The sequence below is a fragment of the Microtus pennsylvanicus genome, chromosome 16 (genome assembly GCF_037038515.1).
Source record: "Microtus pennsylvanicus isolate mMicPen1 chromosome 16, mMicPen1.hap1, whole genome shotgun sequence".
NCBI lineage: Eukaryota > Metazoa > Chordata > Mammalia > Rodentia > Cricetidae > Microtus > Microtus pennsylvanicus.
The window spans coordinates 13015405-13037251 of record NC_134594.1 but is presented as its reverse complement, the minus strand read 5'-3'; the positions used below and the strand labels follow the sequence as shown (position 1 = coordinate 13037251).

At 43.4% G+C, this 21847-nt stretch overlaps 2 protein-coding genes across 2 annotated transcripts; one reads left to right on the top strand and one right to left on the bottom strand.

The window, feature by feature from the left end:
• The first annotated feature begins 132 nt into the window (after positions 1-132).
• On the top strand, positions 133-7722 carry Ccna2 (cyclin A2). The gene is made up of 8 exons (XM_075951073.1): positions 133-464; positions 1124-1367; positions 3555-3667; positions 3832-4055; positions 4781-4988; positions 5618-5731; positions 5943-6076; positions 6321-7722. The coding sequence occupies exons 1-8, from the start codon at positions 279-281 to the stop codon at positions 6367-6369; spliced, it is 1272 nt and encodes a 423-aa protein (XP_075807188.1). The 5' UTR covers positions 133-278; the 3' UTR covers positions 6370-7722.
• Exosc9 (exosome component 9) lies at positions 6937-16156 on the bottom strand. The gene is made up of 12 exons (XM_075951071.1): positions 16016-16156; positions 15634-15728; positions 14765-14884; positions 14551-14653; positions 13873-14010; positions 12780-12862; positions 11708-11840; positions 10637-10725; positions 9605-9751; positions 8931-9115; positions 7314-7392; positions 6937-7179 (listed from the first exon to the last, which is right to left on the bottom strand). Exons 1-12 carry the CDS (start codon positions 16079-16081, stop codon positions 7110-7112), a joined length of 1308 nt encoding a protein of 435 aa, XP_075807186.1. The 5' UTR covers positions 16082-16156; the 3' UTR covers positions 6937-7109.
• Positions 16157-21847: the final 5691 nt, after the last annotated feature.

Here is a 21847-nt window from a genome sequence, read left to right as displayed (position 1 = left end):
AGCTAGGTTCCCGTCGGGCCTTCGCTCGCGGCACCCGGCGCTCCTGGTGACGTCACGGGCCCCTGACGCTCTCATTGGTCTATTTCAATAGTCGCGCGCTGCTTGAACTGCACGAACAGCCGGCGGCCGGCGCGCTGCTCGCTCGCGGCCACTGGGCTCCGCGCTCCTCCCGCCCGCAGCGTTTGCTCCGCGCGTCGGCCGCCAGGGTCCCGCTCAGAGCCTGGGAGCGGCCGGCGCAGTGCACGCTCTGCGGCCGACCGATCCCCACCGGAGCCGCGATGCCGGGCAGCTCAAGATCGTCGGCTCGCGAGGCGGGCTCGGCCCTGCTCTCGCTGCAGCAGGAAGACCAGGAGAATGTCAACCCCGAGAAAGTGGCGCCAGCCCAGCAGCCGCGGGCGCAGATAGCGCTGAAGGCCGGGAACGCGCGGGGAAACGCGCCTCAGCAGAGATTCAAGACTCGGCGGGTAAAGGGGGGCTAGGGTCGGGGAGGGCCGGGCGGGAGCGGGCCTCGGTTTAGCAGCCGAGAGGGGCAGAGAGCGCGCTGCGCCTTCTAGGGGGAGTCGGGCTGCAGTCTGCACGGCCCCGGGGTTTCCAGTGCCAATAGCCCCGCCAGCCTTGCCGACCCGTGTATGCTGCCCTTCAACACTTGTGGTGGCTTCTTTGTAAAAATGCCCGGGGTCATACCGAGCGATGCCCCCGCGTGTCGACTTCGCCCAGCAGTGTCCCTTTCCCTCCACTTTGAAAGACATTGCCATAGGGTCCAGAACCCTTCCCCCTCACCATCTGCTTCACAGATTACCTCCACTTCGGGGAAGGATAGAAAGCAATATTTTGCTTGGTAAATTCCGCCATTTTAGCCAGACCTGCATTTTCGCTCCACCCTGGGGCTAAAGTTGTGAATCAGTACTTTCCCCTAAACTTAGAGCCTTGACTAGTTTGTAATTCGATCAGCCTTTGTAGGAACGACTGACAAATTTATCCACCCTTTATCTTGCTTTACTCAAACTGTTATTTATCTGGGCTTTGCCTCAAGAAGTTTATTTTTCCTAATGGAGTATTTAAGAATAAAAGCCTAGACCCACAGGGCAATAAGGCAAAATTCTATTCAAAAATTCCTTTTTAGGTTGCACCTCTTAAGGACCTTTCTGTAAACGATGAACATGTCGCTGTTGGTCCTTCATGGAAAGCAAACAGTAAACAGCCTGCCTTTACTATTCATGTGGATGAAGCAGAAGAGACCCAGAAGAGGCCAGCTGAGCATAAAGAAACACAGTGTGAAGATGCCCTGGCTTTTGATGCAGCTGTCTCTTTACCTGGAGCCAGAAAACCGCTGGTGCCGCTTGATTATCCAATGGATGGTAGTTTTGGTAAGGTTTTTGCCTTTTATTTTTGAGACAGGATCTCAATCTGTAGCTCTGGCAAGTCTTGAGCTCACACCAGCCTGCCTTAGTCTCCCAAATTTCTAGATTATAGGCCTGTGACATCATACGGTACTTAAAGTTCTTTATCAAACTAAGAAATTAGTTATTTGATTGGGTTAGTGATACTTTCAGTGTTAAGGCTATGTCGCTTTTTGTTTTTCTAGATGGGGTTTCTCTGTATAACAGCCCTAGTTGTTCTGGAACTTGCTCTGTAGACCAGGCTAGCCTCAAACTCACAGAGAACCGCCCACCTCTGCCTCACTGAGTGCTGGGGTTAAAGACATGCGCCCCCCTGCCCAACTAAGACTGTTTTACTTGATCCTAACACAGTGAGCTAAGATTACTGTAATGGGCCTATAAGGGTTTCTCAGATCTCATGGCTAATCCTCAGGCCTACTGACCTACAAAAGGACCCATCCTTAACAGGCAGGGAGGGCACTGTATCAATCTTAATTAGATCTTAAATGCTTAATCTGACCTCATCAGTGTTTGGCTGGGAGAATAAATTTCAGTTGTATTTATGACTCATGTCTTAACACGCTACTCCTGAGAGTGCTGCTTGAAGCTACCGTTTTGAGCATTGTGGTACCTGCCATCCCTTTAAAATCAATCTGCTCATATGATGTAAGTCGTCAGATGCACAAGGAAGGCAGAACAGCTGCTGCAGACAGCCCTGCTGTTGCTATGGTCTCCCTGTATGGAGACCAGAGGTGTAATATCTCTGTCAAGGTGTTGCACTCTCCGCCTTATGCTGAGTGTCAGGGAAGGGGTATGCTTGTTGTGCTGGTACCTGTGGAGACCGGAGGTGTAGTTGACTTTGGGATATCTGTCACCATTTTTCTATCTCATTTCTTGATGTAAAAAGTCTCACTGGAGGTCACTGGTTTAGCTAGATTCCAGACCGCCAAGCTCCAAGGACTTGACTGTTCTCGACCCTCTCTCCTTCCTTAGTCTTAGGGTTCCAGATAAGACACATCTAGCTTCTATGTGGTGCTGGGAATGCAACTACACCCTCATGCTGTGTATCAGGCACAGTCTAAGCCGCCTATCTTCCCCAGCTCCCTTTAGTTTAAGTTAGTTCTACTGATGGGGAAGAAGGGTATGGGAATAATTTATTTTACATAAATTTTTTAGTGTGTGTTTTTTGGGGGGGGGGGTTTCAAAACAGGGTTTCTCTAGCTTTGGAGCCTGTCCTGGAGCTAGCTCTTGTAGACCAGGCTGGCCTTGAACTCACAGATCTGCCTGCCTCTCAAGTACTGGGATTAAAGGCATGTGCCACCACTACCTGGCTGTTTTTTCTTAACATTCTCTAGGGGGAAAAAAAAGAAATTCTTTACTTCAAAAGATAATTTAAATGGTAAAAAGTACAACTGAATGGATTCATGCCTGTAACTAGCACACAGGGCATTGAGGCAAGATTGCCAGCCTGGGCTACAGAATGAGACCCTCCCTATTTTCTTTTTGTTTGTTTTTTGAGACAGGGTTTCTCTGGCTTTGGAGCTTGTCCTGGAACTAGCTCTTGGAGACCAGGCTGGTCTTGAACTCACAGAGATCTGCCTGCCTCTGCCTTTCAAGTGCTGAGATTAAAGGCGTGTGCTAACACCACCTGGCTGAGACCCTATTTTCACAAATACCAAATCCCTTACAGTTTACTAACATTTGTTAATACAACATTTACCGGATTCTAGTCACTCCCTGATTGTGGTTTGAATATGTCAGCCTCTGAGATTTGCAATTCTCAAGACAAAAAAATTATTTCAAAATTTTGTTACCTGCTCTGTCCTCACAGAACCATTGTATCATCTATTCATCTTTTTAATTTATTTATTTATTTATTAAAGATTTCTGTCTCTTCCCCGCCGCCGCCTCCCATTTCCCTCCCCCTCCCAAGTCCCCCTCCCTCGTCAGCCCAAAGAGCGATCAGGGTTCCCTGCCCTGTGGGAAGTCCATATCTATTCATCTTTTGTGGAAGGTGATACTTAAGGTAATTCTCAGTCCTCTTAGTAGTCTATTTATTTTCTTTTTTTGAATTAAGTTCATCCTAAAGCTAGAGACCGAAATACTAAGACCAGAATAGGATACTCTGATGCTTTACCAGAGAGATAAATACTTTGGTATCGATGTCATATGCAGAATCACCACATGCTATGGATATGTCTATTGTCTTGGAAGACGAAAAGCCACCGAGTGTTAATGAAGTACCCGACTACCATGAAGACATCCACACATACCTTAGGGAAATGGAGGTAAGACTGTTCATTAAAAACTACTGATGAAGTTGAGAGGATAATGTTGACATTTAGCAGTGAGTTACTCTAATGCTAAAGTTTATAGTATCACAAAGTCAGTAGCATCTTTGTGAATGGTAAAGTGACCTGATTATATTTAACACTGCTGAGTTTTCCTTCAGGTTAAATGTAAACCCAAAGTGGGTTATATGAAGAAGCAGCCAGACATCACTAACAGTATGCGGGCCATCCTTGTGGACTGGCTAGTTGAAGTGGGAGAAGAATATAAATTACAGAATGAGACCCTGCATTTGGCCGTGAACTACATTGACCGGTTCCTCTCTTCCATGTCTGTGTTAAGAGGGAAGCTTCAGCTTGTAGGCACTGCTGCTATGCTGCTGGCTTCGTAAGTAGTTACTTACTTAGTTCAGTCATTTTCACTACCCCTCCTTACTTTAGTGGGTGGTTTGTGGCACATGTGTACAGTGCCTGCTGAGGCCAGAAGAGGGCGTTGGATCCCAAGACAGTTTTATGAGCCACCATTGCTGGTGCTGAGAATTGAACCCGAGTCTCAGTCAGTGCTTTCTCGCTGTTTTTTAATGAAGGGAATAAATTTAGATTTTGTACTCTTAACATTTCAACACTGACGGCTTTAGGAGGTTGGGGCTTCTGGGAGTAGAGGGTGAAACTTGTTTTCTAGCCTAGAACATAAAACTTTCTAGATCTGGGTTTCATGTGCCTTGAATGGGCTAGATCAAAACTTTGAAGGTTAAACAATAAAGTGCTTCCTGGAGGAAAAGTAGTACTTTCCCTTCATCGAGCATAAAAGCGATATTTAAAAGTAAGACATTATTTTCCTGAAATCATAGGTTATCTAAATTTTCAGCTACTCTGGCCTTGTTTTCCATTTTGGAAAACTTACAAATCATTTCCTCGACCACATAGGAGACATACCTGAGGCCCCTCACTGGCTGATTGGCTGTCGATCATCTCAACCAGAAATGGTCAACTGTCAGTGGGAATGTGGTTGATGGAAGTGAGTTTTGAGTCTGTACAGCCCAAGCATTTTAGATGAGGGCAAAGCCTGCTTTTGAAGAAAAAAAAACTCACTTAAAATTTCTTTTGTTGTAGAAAGTTTGAAGAAATATACCCCCCAGAAGTAGCAGAGTTTGTGTATATTACAGACGACACCTATTCCAAGAAGCAGGTCCTGAGAATGGAGCACCTCGTATTGAAAGTCCTTGCTTTTGACTTAGCTGCTCCAACAGTAAATCAGTTTCTTACCCAATACTTTCTGCACCAGCAGCCTTCAAACTGCAAAGTTGAAAGCTTAGCAATGGTAAGTTCATTTATGAGGCTTTTTTTTTAGGTTATAATTAGCCCTGGTTTCATTGTATAACATTGCTTAAGAGATTAAGTATTTTCAGTTTCAATACACAGAAAAACCTATAGCTAGCAAAAGAAACATAATATAGTTGGCCCTCTCTTTGGGTTCTGTGCTTATGAAATCAGCCAACAGGCATTTAAGGTGCCTGCCTATGTACTGGATAAGTATAGCCCTAAACACACGATGCAACTATATCTGTGCTGTTTATTTATTATTATAAGTTATTCAGTAATATCCTAGGTATATAGCACTAGATTGTACGAAAATGGTGTATCTTTTATATGTAAGGTACTTAAATATTTGGTGTTCGCGGAAAGGGACTGAGAGGTCCAGGAGAGAATTTTCCCAGTGGATATCCAGAAGTAACCATGTCAGAAAAACACTAGTGGTTTAAAGACAACATCCTGGTAGATGTTTTAAGTTAATTAGGGGGCAGAAATGTAAACTGAAGATGGAGCAAAACAGTGGAATAAATTCTCCCCGGGCTGATACAGAACCAGCGAACATCAAAGATGGGAAAAACAGATGAGGATGTAAGGATAGAACTTGTGATTTTAGAGCTATTTGCTTTTTCATTCCAGTTTTTGGGAGAATTGAGTCTGATAGATGCTGACCCGTACCTAAAGTACTTGCCGTCACTTATTGCTGGAGCTGCCTTTCATTTAGCACTCTATACCGTCACAGGACAAAGCTGGGTACGTATTACACTTGCTAGTTTGGTTTGAGCAGAAAGCGTAGCTGTAAACTTGAATTTGAAAGCTCTACTTCAATCGCCTGCTGCTAGCAGCGGAAGTGGTCAAAAGATGGAGTGAGCTTGAACATGTTCAAGATTAGTGCAAGATTAAGGTGCAGTGGTCAGTGCCCTGTGCTGTTACTAAAAACTCAATGGTTGTCTTTTCTTTGTAGCCTGAATCATTGGTACAAAAGACTGGATATACCCTGGAAAGTCTTAAGCCTTGTCTCATGGATCTTTACCAGACCTACCTCAGAGCACCACAGCATGCCCAACAGTCTATAAGGGAAAAGTACAAACATTCCAAGTAAGAGTCAGATTCTTTGTTCTGCCACAGCTGCCTCAGCAAGACAGTAATCGTATGTTGGGAGCTGCTGTGCCTGGCATTTCCCCCTGGGCATCTGCTAGGGTGGGTAAGGGAACAGGTGCATGTGTTCTGAGTATCAAATGATTCTACAATCATTAGTCTAGTCAAATAGAAATAGCATTTCTCCAGTCTGGGGGTACATCAGTGTTTACTAAATTTGTTTGTTTTCTTCCCTTCTCAACAGGTATCATGGTGTTTCACTTCTCAACCCACCAGAGACACTAAATGTGTAAGAATGAAAGACTACCTTTGTTTAGAATGGGAGTCACTCAGAGTTCACAATGGACAGTTTTTATTTTGGGTTTTAATTTCACAATCATTTCAGAATGTAAATGGTATAGCCACAGACAAATTATGGTATCCATTGCTTTTTAAATGGTTTTAATTTGTATATCTTTTGTACATGTGTCTATCTTAGATATTCGGCTAATTTTAATTGGGTTTTGTTAACATTTGGTGCTGCCAACTGTCAGGGTATTAAGAATAAATTGATTTGGAAATCTTTGCAAGTCAAAGTTAATTTGAGATAAAAATAAGGCTGATAATGTCACTTACAAAAGCTAACTTGGTTTGTTACTGTTCAGTTGGGGTGGAAAAGGCATTCTAAAACTGAAGTATTTCAGGGAAATGGATCTTCAAATTCTGACATTGACTATTCTAAGCAACTAAACCAAATTGCTGACTTGGTTATAAAATAAGTATGTAGAGATCCCCAGACCCATTCAGTTCTACGTATGCTGTGGTAGTTTACTCAACTATTTTATTTATCAACTTTAACAAATAAGATTTTGTGCAACAGAAAAGTTGTACAGAAAGTTTATTCAAAACATAATGTTAAAGAGAAAAATTTATCAAAAAGTTCAGTTTTTATAATGGGTTTTAAAATAAAAAACTACCCAGGGCTGTTAAACAGCACTGAATAAATAGCCTTTTATTAGTTATATATATAATTTACAAAAATACCAGGTTAGCTTTAATTAGCAGCTCTCTTCTTTTTCCTCCTTTTACTCGGGGCCTTTTCCTTTGCACTGGCGGTCTGCGCTCTGTGAAGAAAGTAATGACAGCTCACTGTGTGCCCACTGCCTGACGCACAGCATTCACCGCAACGCTCAGGTGTCCTGTCACACACCTAGGTCCTGTTTTTATGGACATTTGAAAGAAACCAGAAATCTCTTACCTTATTTTCTTTGGCTTCTTGTCTGGTTCCAAAATGATCATTTCTTCTTCTTCACTATCTGACAGCACTATAGGGGCACCTTAAGAAAATACCGAAAAAGTAAAAGTCCATCACAAGTCCTGACGCTCCCACTTCTGTGCCCACACACTTGAGCTCTGCCACCTGGAGGCATATGCATTACTCTTTCCAAATCTTTACCCCGCCCCCATAAATTGTAAAAATTTATGTTTTCTGTAAGTATTTTCTTTTTCTTTTTTTTAAAAAGAGGACTTACGTAGGCCAGGACGGTCTAGTATATTACTACCAGGGCTAACCATGAAAAATGTAGAAAACTGTTTTGTTTGCCCATTTTTCTTTTGAATATTAATTTTATATATGTGTGTAAATAAAGCATGCAAATTAATCCTTTGCTCATTTGGCTGGCTGTGTATTCTTTCTCAGCATTCTGTGTTCACATGCTTTGGAAAAGCTCTACCTTCTCCATTATCCTGGTTATTTTAGCTATCTATGAACCTTGCTAAATCCTAGACAATAGACAGTCGTACAGTACTAGTGATGGTTAATTCAACTGGATACAAAGGATTCTATACAGCATCTACCAGATCCCGTTAAAGTCACCCATCTACTTAATTAAACCAACACTGGTTCCCTGTCAAAACAAAAACCAACAGGCTATCAGCAATAATTTTCTCCTATGAAGACAGGTAGAATATGCATTAGCTCTTAATACCCTTGTTTTCTCCCACAGAGTACATATTGCAATCTGAGTTCAGTTCCCAGCACCTACATAGCTCACAAGCTCCTGGAACTCTAGCTAAAGTTCTCTATGTCCACAGGCACACACATGCACATATACACTAAATGTAAAAATGTTAGACCTTGCCAGGGGCTTCTACCCTAAAATGACAGTCACTGCTACTAATGTGGTCAATTAACTCATTTAAAATTCAGCTTCTCAAGACAAGCCACATTTCAAATATTCAGTAGGTAAACAGTGGCTGCACCCTAGCCAATGCACGTAAATAACACTTTTACCACAGAAGATGCTACTGAATAGTACTAAAGGTCTGTGTGCATCTGTGAAAGTGCACACGTGCTGCTCCACAGACCAGGGGAGGGTGTTGGCGCCCTTAGAGCTGGAATACAAGGTTGTGAACCACCCAGTGGGATCCAAACTGAGCAATAAGTGTCTTCATCACCTCTCTGGCCCACATCATGAGCTTTTTATTTGAGTCAAACTACACAAGGCAGCTTGCAGGGATGAGACCTTTAGGGAAAACCTTCAAATGCCCATGGGTAGACTTTTGTTTGATAGGATCTCTAGTTCTTGCTGTTCTGAAACTTCCTATGTATAACAGAGAGCCTCCTGCCTGTCTTCCCAGTGCTGAGAGATGTATACTATCACACCTGGCCAGATGTAATTTTTTTTTAATTGTTTAAGAGTATCACTCATTTACATGCCAAAGCATACCACTAAATCCCAAAGTATTTCACTTTCCAAGACAGGAACTAGCTCTATGTATGACCTACAATCTCCATACATATACCTCTTTACATATGTAGATTTATATCTGTAGCTATCTCTAATACATAGTAAAAGCCAAAAGAATGACCTACCTTGGCTTCCAATATCAGAAATTCCTCCAGTGTCCATCTTTGTATCATCAAGAATGACAGCTTCATCAGTGCCACCCTCCTCTTCCTCCTCTTCCTTCTCAGAATCTTCAAGGTCACCCCAAGAGTTTTCTATTCCATCTCCTATCTGAGCAGTACCAGGAGTCCACAGTACAGGTTTGGAAATACTTAACAAGTTAAGAAAACTGAATATCCAAAACATTGCTATTTTCTTGTAAGACTGCTTCATGTGTTCCATCACCAATAATCAACTTGATAGTAATTGGCAATAAATTTTTTTCAAGATTATGTAATGAACTTGGTCTTATCAGTATTGAAGTTGTTTCTCAAAGGGAAATGAATGCTGTAATTTCATTTGTATTTTCTTACAGTACTGGACTAGAACCCAACACCTTATACATAGCTAGAAAACTGCAGTACCAGTGAGCTATATCCCCCAGCTCTAAGTTGGTTTTTAAAATAGAAAACTGTTTTTTAGAGATAACTGAGAAAAGCTAGATGTCATATTATCAACTTAATATGGCATATTTATCTCTTAAGTATGATTTCCCCCAAACCAAATTTCAATATGCACATTATAGCCTTGATAAAAACAAAAAACCAACGACAAAAAAAGGTTAAGCATCGTTACTGTATAAACCACGTAATAAAGATACACTTCTGGAGGAGGTTCAGCTTCAGCAATAATTTCTTCTGCTTTCTCCTCTATGTTGGAGGTATCAACAGAGGCCTTCTCCATTTTAAATGCTGTGATCCTTTGATTGGCTATAGACTCTGCAAAGCCAAACTTCCCCCCTTCTTTCCTGTAGGGGTTTGGGTAGTGGTTTTGGAGATGACAGTAAGAAAAAACTTACTACTTAGGCTTTGGTAGATGAGAAATAGAGTTGCTTAACTTCACCACTTGTCCTTTGTTAGCTTCAACTGTAAACTCGACAGAGCCTAGAGTCACTGAAGAAGGGAGGCCCTCACCAAACCAGACTGCCATATCTGTGGAGGAGTATCTTGATTGTTAATTGATAAAAGAGGGCTCAGCCCACTAGGAGGGGCACCGTTCCTGGGGCAGGTGATCCTGTGCTGTGTAAGACATGTAGCTAAGTATGCACCTGTGAGCCAGCAATCAGCACGCCTCTGGTCTCTCTGTACCCCTCAGCTCTGATGAGTTCCCTCACCAGAGGAAATGCTACATGAACTAGCAGGAGGCCTGCCTCCAGGCTCCTCATTGGTGAACTGATCTGGAAGTATAAGCCAAATAAATCCTTTCCCCTCCTAAAATGCTCTTGGTCAGTGGTTTACATCAGCAATGGGAAACAAACTAGAGCGCTCCCATAGTTATCAAGACAGATGTGAACCTCTGCTGCCTGTCTGCTAGGTACCTGGAGTGTATTCTCTAAACCTCCACAGGACAAGACAGTACTCTGAAGTGCTGGGTACTTGTTACTTAAGGTAACAAGTAGAGCTATAAACCAGTCTATTCATTTGAGTTATTAGACTCTTTTTTTCATAAGAACATGTTCACTTAAAGAAAACACTTCTGTAACTTTTTAGAATAAAATCTCAACTAAGTACTAGTATGAACAACTGAGAATAACTAGGAAAAGACCACATATGAAATTATAAGACTGCCCTTGTGATAAAAGCCCTTAGAAACAGGGATTTAAAGAGCACATAGTAGTGAGAATTAAACTTACCTAACTTTCCGGTCGTTTTCCAAAGCTTTCTGTATCAGCTCTGTAATTTCTGCTACTTTCACCCCAGCTATTTTACTGCATCTCAAAACCTGTTTGTAAATTTGGGGTGTTAGTCAAAGAAAACAAACTAAACGGCTTTTTCTAATGAAACCAAAACCATGGCATGAATTCTCTACCTTTATAATTTAAGAATTTCTTTTCCAAGTGTGAGATTAAGGCACAATAAACACAGTTAAGACAAAAATATGAAAATCCCTTAACTTCTGAAGGTCTCACACATTAAGGGAACAGACTTGAGAAGATACCACAGAGATCACCAATCAAAGGCTCAGGAATACAGACTTCCTTTCTGTGTCCGTCAGCCACAGGAAAAGCGACAGTGGCTGCAATCCTAGCACCAGTGGTGCTGGCGACAGTAACACAAAGGAGCCTCACTGAGCATCCGGATCTCAGACGCCCACCATCCGCCTACACGTTTACCCTTCAATCCCGTCTACCCCATAAGCAGGGGAAAACACGGAGACCAAAGGCAATAAAGATCAGTTACAATTTGAATGAAAACAGCTCCCTTACACTGCTACTTGGCACAATATTATCTACAGCCTCTGTGTGAATCTGATATGCGGCCGGTTTGAGTGTCACTGCTGCTTGTATCAAATTCTAAAACTAAAACTTAGTTTTCTCTTAATGTATACATTTAATACTTTAAAAAGTAGCAATATTTGTCTTTCTTCACTGAGGGAACTAAGGTATTCCTCCAGTTAGATAGGGGGCAAGGAAAGAAAGCACAACTCATGGCCACTTGTTAGAACATAATGCCTGACCTGAAGCCAGATTCTAACATAACTAGACTTACTCATCTGAGGTACCCTGTGGCCACACACCCTTAATTGCAGCACTCAGGAGGCAGAGCTCTGTGAGTTCGCGGCCAGTCTGGTCTTCAGAGTTAGTTCCAGGAGAGCTAAGGCTGTTATACAGAGAAACCCTGTCTTCCCTGTCTTGGAAACAAATGAAGTAACAACAGAGCTTCTGAAAAGAGCCCTCTACCAGGGACACTGTCAAAGCACTGACCTGGTCTGTGAGCAGCATTATCCCGCCACTGGACTGAATAGTACAGATTTCTCGATGCTTATTCATGGCAATCACCAGCAAGCCATCCATGACTCGTTCTTCTCGCTCATTGGGGTCCACTAATAAATATGTTCTGAAACAAATGTCAAATGGTACTGAGCGCATCTGAAGCTGAGTGCTGTTTCTACAACAGGTTTTTCAAGTTAGCATCCAAGGTCAACACTGAAGAAGCAAAGTCAATAGTTTCAGTTACGTGGAGTGTATGTTTCTCTGGCCACTACAATGAAACAACACTAAGTTCAGACTGATATTTAAACCTAATGCTTAGACCATCTCTTTGATGAAATGACTTCTCGCTCATTAATAAAGAGTTAGACAACACACAAGTCTCTTTTTTCCTGAAGACCGAAGGATCCAGATTTTCTTAGAAGCACATGGTAGATAAGCCTCCCCATTTTAGACCATGAGAGGGTAACAAGGACTTGGGAAGAAAAGACTAGACAGCTGAAGGAATCGAGTGCTCTGATTTGCAATGTGCTCCTTGAACTACCCACTCCACGATGTCTCACAGTACCTATGGCCATTAATCCACAGCGACTCTTCCCCACTTTCTCAGATGAGAGCTCGCATATAATTCTCAAGGCATTGGCCTGGTTCAAGGAAGAGCAGATGTGACTGTGTCATATTAAATTCTTATTCTGTAAGGGTGTTATGAGCAGAAAAGTTATGGGAAGTGCATTTTAACAGCTGAGTCTTGTTGACTTCCCCTTACAAAGACAGGAGGCCAGCACGCCTGGTCTGTCAGAAAGGGAGAAAGGTCCTAGCTCAGCTGGAAGAGGGTTACAGCATGAGCAAAGCTCTGAGTTCAATCCCCAGCACCAGATAAACCAGGCACGGCAGTACACACCTGTAATCCCAGCACATGGAGTGGAGGCTGCAGGATCAGAAGCGCGAGATCAACTAAGCTATATAGACAGCTCAAAACCAGTGGAGATGGGAGACCCTTTTCAATGAGCAGAATCCAACTCCTAGACATACTTAGACTTTCAGCCCGTGCCAAGGCGACACTTACCCTTGCTGGAAGAAAGCAAAGCTCACACAGATGGGCATGTGGTGGATGCTCAGCGGCACAGGGTCGCGCTCTTCAGGGGTGTACTATTTCAAGAGAAAAGGCCAAATTCTTAAGTCGGCAAAGTCACTTTGAGATCAAATACTAAGAAATGAAATTATTAATTGTGAGTAGCTAAATCATGTCTTTTATAATTACTTATAAGACTTTGACAGCTGTGTTCCTATTTTATGATGATAAAACATCAATCTTATGTCTAATCTTCTATCCCAGATTGCCTTTTTAGTAGTCTGTCCAGTGCTACATGGGAGCCCTTGCTCTACCTCCATGTAAAACTAACCACATTCGCTCTCTTGTTATTTCCTTCACACTCCTTCTGCTGTAGGAGCACTGTTCTTGCCTCCAACTCTTCAGATTCTGCTCTGGCAAAGGGCCTCAACACACCATTATGAAAACTTGAGCATCCGATGGTTCCCTTTGCAACTCAGGCTCAAAGAGTACACTTTCATTCATTATTCTAGCATGTAATGTATACGTACACATACACACACACACACACTCTCTCTCAGTCAATAAGAGGACAGCACAGACCACTGGTTCTCACTGGAGCAACACTGGGACCATCTGGGCACTCTGAGTTAGAGGGTCAGGTTCTTAGGTCCTATCTCTAGCCTGCTCTATAAGCAGAGCCTAGCAGTACATTGTCAGTTAAGTCCTCCAGACATTTCTGATCAACTTGTGTTATCTACTTGGCTCAATGAACAAAAGAAAACACATAAATCTGGTGACTCACAGTCCTTTCCAGGTACTGTCAGCCTCTCAACCCCAAAAAGAAACCAACCATATCCTCTAATAGTCAAATCCAAAGAAAGGGTCACAGTTCTACTTCAGAAACCCAAGCTGGGTTATGGTATTATTGACACATTTCTGTAAGGAAACTAGAAATTTTTAGGACAGTTTTGAACATCTGCAGTTTTTTCTCATGAACAAATACTAGAGTAGATCTGAATACCATGTGGCGCACGCCTCCAATACTAACTTCCTGTCTGCACATCTCGTTCGTAAGAACAACTCCAGCTGAGCCCTGGAAGCTTACCAACGTCACCTCCTCTCCCTGGACAGAGACATCGGGTCTGCGGAAGTGACACAAGGCTACGATCGCAGCGATGCTGGCAGCATCAATAATATTTCCATCATGATTTAATAAATGGAGGTCTACACGGATCTGCCAAACCTGAAAGTGAATTTAAGATAAAAAATAAATCCTAACTGAGCATGACCAGCGGTCACTGGAAAACTTAACACTGTACACATATTTTTTAGATTAAAGCATGTAGTTAATCCTTCAGTTTATCCAGTAAAATTCAGTTAATTTTAACAAAAAACAAATACTTGAAGTACTAATAGAGACCTTTTCTATGTGAGTCATTTGAGGACATGATAATATATAAATAAATAGAACCACCCCAACATTTAAAACCTAACTATGTTTTTTAAAAAATGTTCATTTTTATTTTACATGTATGCAAAGTTGCTTGCATGTATGTATGTGCCACACGCATGCCTGGTGCCCCCCAAAAACCCTAAGTGTTAGATCTCGGGAACCAGAGTTACAGGTGGTTGTGAGCTGACACATAAGTGCTGGGAACTGAAGCCAGAGCCTCTGAAAGAACAACCAGTGCTCTTAAGCAATGAACCATCTCTCCAGTCTTCCTAATGTTTTATGCCTGAATCAACAGCAGCCACTGTTAAAAATCTGGGGTATATTTCCCACCTTTTCACCAGCGACAACACAGAGAGATTCGGTGTCTATACACTTTGAATTTCTTAGACACCTTTCCAAGAGTCGATTCAGCTTCACCAAGAGATCTGATTGCCTGTGGAAACAAGAATGAACTGTCATGAACTATAACTCTGAGCATTAAAACGACACTTTACTGTTGTCAAATTCTTCCACGGCCAAAGGAGCTTAAGAAAAAGCAAGATACCTGCCAGGTTCAAAAGCTGGAGCAGCCATCTGAGAAAGTTCAAGGTTAAAAAACAGAATACCTTCTGTTGCCCTATTGAGTTTTGGAGAAACAAGTTCACAGGAAACCTGTCCAAGAACTCTGTAAAAACAAAGGTACAAAGCGGTCAGCTCAACATACTGCCCTTTCAATTAAAAAAAATGAAATGTAAAACAGACAAAAATCAATCCTAAATAACAGCACAACATGATAGGAGGCAGAAATTACAGCATGGGTCAGCAAAGCTGTCTCCACACCACAGTCGTGCAAAGCTGACACACCACAGTCGTGCAAAGCTGACACACCACAGTCGTGCAAAGCTGTCTCCACACACCACAGTCGTGCAAAGCTGTCTCCACACACCACAGTCGTGCAAAGCTGCCTCCGCACACCACAATCGTGCACATACACAATAATAATAAAATGTTTAAACGTAAGATTTCATGCAGAAATAAAAGAAATGCTATCCCTAAAAGGATGACAGCAAGGAAATCTCTAATCTCTTAATCACGCAACAATAAGGGAAGCTGAGACTCACTGATGACAAGATCTACACTCCTCACTTTAGACTATGAGAGACATACAGGTAACAAATTCTCCGTGATCGGTGTCAGCTACCAACGTGATTTATAAAGGTCATGAGGAACTATGATATCCATACAGCGGAAAGTACTCGTGGTTAAAAGTTAAAGTGTGACCAGGAAACTAAAAAGGCTTGCATTAAAGAAACGTATTTCTCATCAGATAAAAGGAAGCACTGTTTGTATTTGTGAGCTGCTCGGTAAACACCCGAGTAAGTCAGTATGTAATTCTCCCACCCTCTGTGGTATTATCTAACTGATTCGTGGTACCTTGTTTTCCCAAGTTCTACAATACAGCATCCATAATCTGTTCCGAATGTGATCCTGATGTTCCTGTAATCATAGGTTTGTCTGCCGTCCAGCCGCTGTAAGCAAACATCACAAACCTTTTAACACACTTAAGAGCAGCAACTGTGTCTGTCTGGTCCTGGGCCCTTGGCACTGACAAGGGCTGGTGGGTTGAGGCTCAAAGGAACCGGCCAGGATAAAATACTGGCCCGAGGCTGGGGGAATGGGCAGAGTCCACGCTGAGAACCACCCGAGTTCACACCACGACCGCACCACAGGCCAAATGAACAACGAATTCACGGGCCATCAGAATCCACCCCGCGGGCAACCCGAGTCTACACCCAAAGCCACCGAGGCCTCGCACCTTCTTCTCCTCAATGGCGCGGAGCAGGAAGCGGCGCTCGCAGTTGGAGAGCGGCGTTTCCTTCATAGTGCCGGGCCACGCAGAGGAAGAAGACCACTAGCAAACGCCGCACACCACTTTCTTCCCGGCGTGGGTAATCGACGTCATCCAGGCGCCGACGCGCAGGCTCGGAGCGCGGTGTGGGCGGGGTTAGAGGTCGTGGACCGCGGCAGCCGGCAGGGGCTGTGCAACTTTCTTCCAGAAGTTTTCGTCCGGACCCGCGGGGCTTCACGGGGGAGATGACCATCTGCACAGTCCTGTTCCCTTTTTTGTTTGTTTGTTTTGTTTTTAGACAGAATCTCACTGCACATCCCTGGCTGTCCTGGAACGCAACAGAAATCCTCCTGTCCCTACAACTCTTGCTTGCGGGGTCCGGGGTGGAGGGGTAGAAAACAGGGATTTCCCTAGCTCTTGACTCTGGCCTTCTACCAATTTTCAGGCTGACCTAGGTTTGGGGATTTCTCGGCACTTGATAGTCTGCAGAGACCGCTAACTTCTGTCAGAGAAAGCCCGAAGGGTGGTGAGGGCGGGCAGATCAGTGGCAGGGCTTGGACGGACGGTGAGGACCAGCGAGGCTATGGGCTGGGAGGATGTAGCAGGCTGAAGGAGGTTCACTTCAGACCTGAGGACAGGAAAGGAAGCGAAGCGTGACTTTCAGTCCCCGTGCGGTGTCCTGGTCTACCCACATCAAGAGATGGTTTTTGGCAGCTTGGGCAACAGGGAGGCGGCGGTAGGTGGCCTTCTAGTGCCCAGGTTCCTTGTAACCGTGTGTGTGTGTGTGTGTGTGTGTGTGTGTGTGTGTGTGTGTGTGTGTGTGTGTGTGTGTGTGTGTGTCTACAGCCTCACTGTATATTACCGGTTGGCCTGGAACTAACAGATCCACCTGTCCCTACAAACCCTAACAACTCTTGCATGGGCCTGGGAAGCAGGGATTTCCCCAGCTCTTGGCCGGCTCCTGGCTTTCAGGCTGACTTTATTACTGGGATTCCCCTGCACTTTACAGCACCCAGTGCTACAGCTCTTGGCCCCAAAGACTTGACAGCTCCTACACTTTCCAGTTCTGAGGTCTGCAGTTTCTGGTTGGCTGTCTGTTCTCTTTGGTCGTCCTTCCTAACAGTCCAGGCTGCTTTTGAGCTGCTCGGCCGCGCCTTTTCAGCCGGCCAGCTGCCAGCTGCCTTGCCATTGTCTCAGCTTGGCGGCCAGACAGCGCAGCTGCGTCTGCCATCCCAGCTGCTCTGCTGTCCCAGCTGCTTCTCATGGTGGCCCTCAGTTCACAGAACAGAAAGACAAAAGATCACTTGAGAGAAAACATTTTATTGGGTCAGATGCTGCAAAACTAGAGAAGACAGCACAGAATAGTGTCTTCCAGGCAACTCACTAAGTGATCTTGAGCCTGAATTGTTTACTGTTTTTCTTTTTCTGGACTTTTTTCCCTTCATAAACATAATGGTTTAATCATGGAAAACAAAGAATTTAATGTTTTTTTTTACCACTATCCCTTGACATATACTGAGTTAATATAACTCTGAATTATACTGTATTAAAATGTTTGGTTTAGGGGCTGGAAAATGGCCTAGAGTTAAAAGCACTTGGTCTTTCGTAGGATCTGGGTTACCAAACCCAGCACCTACATAGGGCACTGCACAACTATCTGTAACTCCTGGAGGTCCTAACCAGTCTTCTGGTCTCCAAGGATACTCTGCACAGCACACATGCATAAACACACAGAGATGCACATATAAGCAAGTGCATGCTAAGGACCTCCATGGCATTAGTATGCAGGAGTATCTCTCTATCCTTATCATTTAAAATCAGTTTCCTTATAATTTGTTATCTGCTTTATTTATATGCCTAGTGTACATATCTACATCCTTGGCGTTCTGTAAGACCTTCTCAGGTGAAAAGAGAGTAAAAGTGGGAAAAGTTTAAAATGCCCTGATACAGAGTTCACCGAGGATGGTAACACAGAAAATCTGGTCCAGACTACCACCATGGCTGAGTCCAGGAGACTGGGAACCAGCTGTAATCAGCGTATGGCGTTCTCAGAGTGTCAATGGGATATTCAAGGAGGCTGGTGCTGCTTGTAGTATACAGCTGACTGACTGACAGTGCTTTTGTTGGGACAGCGGCTGAATAGGGAGTCGTATTGTCCAGCCCCACTGTCTTTGTTTATTTACTAAAGAATTAACATCGGAAGGAACACTTACTGTAAGGACACTAGTAGATTTTCAGAGTTCTGAAATGTATAAGAGCGTTCAACACCCATCTGTGCTCCAGGGAGAAGCAGCCCCCTCTTCCACCTCACAGAAAGAGTGATGCTGTAAGGCTTAGTGCTTGGCTTTTAGGGAGTGGTAATATGAAGTAGTTAAACACAGGAACTCTAAATTGTTTGGGCTGAAGTCAGCTTCTGCCCTTGACTGTTGCTGTGATTCTGAGCAAGTTACTTAGAATATATGCTTTGTAATAGGCTGCGACCTATGAGGAATAAAGATGAGCTGGGCGGTAGTGGCGCATGTCTTTAATCCAAGCACTTGGGAGTCAGGTCTCTGAGTTCAAGACCAGCCTGGTCTACAAGAGCTAGTTCTAGGACAGGCTCAAAAGCCAAAGCCACAGAGAAGTCCTGTCTCAAACCAAAAGAAACAAAAAAAGATGAGTCTGCATGTAGAAAGCTTAGAACAATGCCTGGTGGAGAGGAAATGCCAGGAAAAAGCTTGCATGTTACTGTTCCTTTTGCTTTAGAAGTTGCAAGTGGCACATAGCTTTAATCCCAGTACTAAGGAGGCAGAGGCAGGCAGATCTCTGAGTTCGAGGCCAGCCCGGTCTACAAGAGCTAGTTCCAGGACAGGAACCAAAAGCTACAGAGAAACCCTGTCTCGAAAATCAGAATAAATAAATAAATAAATAAATTCAACAATGAAGAGACTGTCCTATTGTTTCCCTTGTGACCCACAATGCATGTAAAATGTCAGGGTACTGATAATCACCATCCTCCCCACTCCAGCACCCACCTATGCTTCTTATAATCAGTCTCACCTGGGACCATAGGCTGCTGGGCTCAGAACGTCACTCTGCACCAAGAATTGCATTTCTCCATCCATCCCAGCAGAACCACAGCCATTCCTCACCTAAGAGGAGAGAGAAGTTCACGATTACACAGTTCTGCCTCTTTTCTCCTGTATTTGTCAGCTGAAACGGTTGTTTGAAAGAGGGAACCAGGCAGACACCAGCTTTGCTGTTTTGCTGGTGTCTTGGTCATTTACTGTGTTACTCTCCCTCTGCGCAGTCCCATCAGGTTCAGGTGTTAGAGAAAAAGTTGGTGAGAACCGCGGAGGCCAGGGTTCTGGGCAGTCCTTGCTGGCACAGGCCCTGAACTCTGGCTGTGGTGGTAACTTCTTTGTAGTTCCTAAATTGGGGACATACACAATTATCCCCGCACCCTTCTGTTCTTTCTGCCAAAACCAGGGGTGGTGGAAGAGGGAGATTATCCGGGTGAATTGCTTCCCAGCTGCTATGATGACAGGCAAGGCTTGGAACCCAAAGTGACCTCCTCCTGGAGAGCAAATTGCTCTCAGAAGGCCCCTGCCCACAACAGGACAGTTCCCCTGCCCTCCCCAGCTGGGACATCATTTCTCTCACTTCTGAGCTATTTGGGGTAACGAGCAGGTTGACTTCCTAAACTGCCTCTCCATCGCTGCAAACCAAGAAGCAAGACTGAGCACCACAGGGCAGAGAAAATCACCATGAACACATGCGCACACGTTCTTTTACCTCTTTCTTCTCTGGTGAAACGATCACACCCTTCCTCCCATGTTTTCTGTGTCATGTAGAAAACCCGGGGACCAGCCTGAGCTAGCTACTAGCTGTAGGTGTTTCAGATTCTCTTTGAAATCCAGCAGACTCTGCCTAGGGAGTTTCCTACTGTTTACACTGACCTCTGGGGGGAAATCATGACCCATGCTAAGGTAAAACTTCCCAGTGCAGCGCTTTGGGGGTTGGGGACCCTTATGCTCTGTCAGGCAACTCCTCACCCATAATCTGTAAACAGGTTCAATAAAATATTTGGTTGCCGGGCGGTGGTGGCGCACGCCTTTAATCCCAGCACTCGGGAGGCAGAGGCAGGCGGATCTCTGTGAGTTCGAGACCAGCCTGGTCTACAGAGCTAGTTCCAGGACAGGCTCCAAAGCCTCAGAGAAACCCTGTCTCGAAAAACCAAAAAAAAAAAAAAAAAAAAAAAAAAAAAAAAAAAAATAAAATATTTGGTTATCTGGGTAAAGTTTGGTTTGTCCTTGGGAACTTATGAAGAAGGGGTAGACATGGTTTATGTCTCCCTCGGGAAGGAATTCTTATTTTTTTATATTTTTTTTATTGTTTATTGGTGTGAAGGTGTCAGATCCCCTGCAACTGGATCTTCAGACAGTTGTGAGCTGCCATGTGGGTGCTGGGAATTGAACCCGGGTCCTCTGGAAGAGCAGTCAGTACTCTTAACCACTGAGCCATCTCTCCAGCCCCAGGAATTCTTTTACTATCTATCTATCTATCTATCTATCTATTTATCTATCTATCTATCTATCTATCTATCTATCTATCTATCTATCCATTAGAAAAACTATCTTTCCTCATTTTACATACCAGTCCCGGGAAGGAATTTTCACCTCACTCATCCATGATGGAATGCATGTTGACAGGTCTGTTTTTGTCCAGATCGTGTGTGATAAACACAGCTGCAATGAGTTCATTGCCTGTGGTTATTAGGCCACACATGAATGTATTGTCTAGGCATAAGACGGGAGAATCCTGCATTTTTACCATCGCAAGGAAAAGGTTTCTACTAGTCCTCAGCTAATTTTGAGCACAAATTAATCTCACTTTATATACTTCTTCAGAAACACTGAATAATACTAGAAGAACATTTTGTTACCAAGCAGTTGACAACCTGTGATTGATGCCTTTTTTTATATCACGACAATCATTTCACAGACGTATTAGGAAACTTATACTTGGTACATATAGGTCATCCACAAGACTCCATTTCTAATGAATTTCACATTCTAATGCTTCTAAGGGAAAGTAATCTCTGTTCTTAGCTTGAACACAAGCAGACTGTTAATAAAAGAATGATTATTTTGTCTGACATTCTGTAACACACTACGATAATATTTGTAAAAATTAGCTCATTCACACTGGCAGTATTCTGAAACTGTCCTTTATACTGGGATTTTTTTTAATAATATGAAATTAAGTTGTGAGATAAGTTTTGTAATAATGTTTATACTCTCCAGTTATGAAAATTATATAATAATAAAACAAGTATATGTTTTATAAAAATATTCAATTACTTTATTCTTTTTTAAAAAACTTCTTTTATTGGTTCTTTGAGAGTTTCAATTGTATGTTTCTAGTGAATTATTTGATGCAGCTAATCTTTTTCTAGAGGCTTTCTAATGGAAACACGAAATTTGTTCAAACTTACCACTGTAGACCCTACTATGTCAGAACTTAGTATTTGTTACCCTAGAATAGTAAGCATTTTCAAAGAGCATGTGACGTTAGACACTGCTTCCTATCAGAATGTGGTGACTCTGTGCCTGCGCTCTGGAGCCCTTGGCTTCATCCTGCAGGGGCCCCAACTCTCTGGACCCCATTGTCTTGTCTGCAGAACAGACAAGGTACAGAGCAATCTTGGCTCCTTTAAATCTCAGGTATTTATTGGTGACCAGACACTGAGATAGAAACTTACAGAGAAAGTTTGATTTTGGCTCATGGCTTTGCTGTGGTCAGCTCGTGGCTGCTTGG

What these genes read in the sequence shown, in the direction of transcription:
- Ccna2 (XM_075951073.1), top strand. Translation starts at nt 279, where the DNA reads ATGCCGGGCAGCTCAAGATCGTCGGCTCGCGAGGCGGGCTCGGCCCTG. An exon ending in TCCAATGGATGGTAGTTTTG is followed by an intron (nt 1,368 to 3,554) that starts GTAAGGTTTTTG and finishes TGTCATATGCAG; the next exon opens with AATCACCACATGCTATGGAT. An exon ending in GAAAAGTACAAACATTCCAA is followed by an intron (nt 6,077 to 6,320) that starts GTAAGAGTCAGA and finishes CCTTCTCAACAG; the next exon opens with GTATCATGGTGTTTCACTTC.
- Exosc9 (XM_075951071.1), bottom strand. Translation starts at nt 16,081, where the DNA reads ATGAAGGAAACGCCGCTCTCCAACTGCGAGCGCCGCTTCCTGCTCCGC. An exon ending in GAAAACGACCGGAAAGTTAG is followed by an intron (nt 9,752 to 10,636) that starts GTAAGTTTAATT and finishes AAACCCCTACAG; the next exon opens with GAAAGAAGGGGGGAAGTTTG. An exon ending in TTCTGATATTGGAAGCCAAG is followed by an intron (nt 7,393 to 8,930) that starts GTAGGTCATTCT and finishes TATTTTCTTAAG; the next exon opens with GTGCCCCTATAGTGCTGTCA.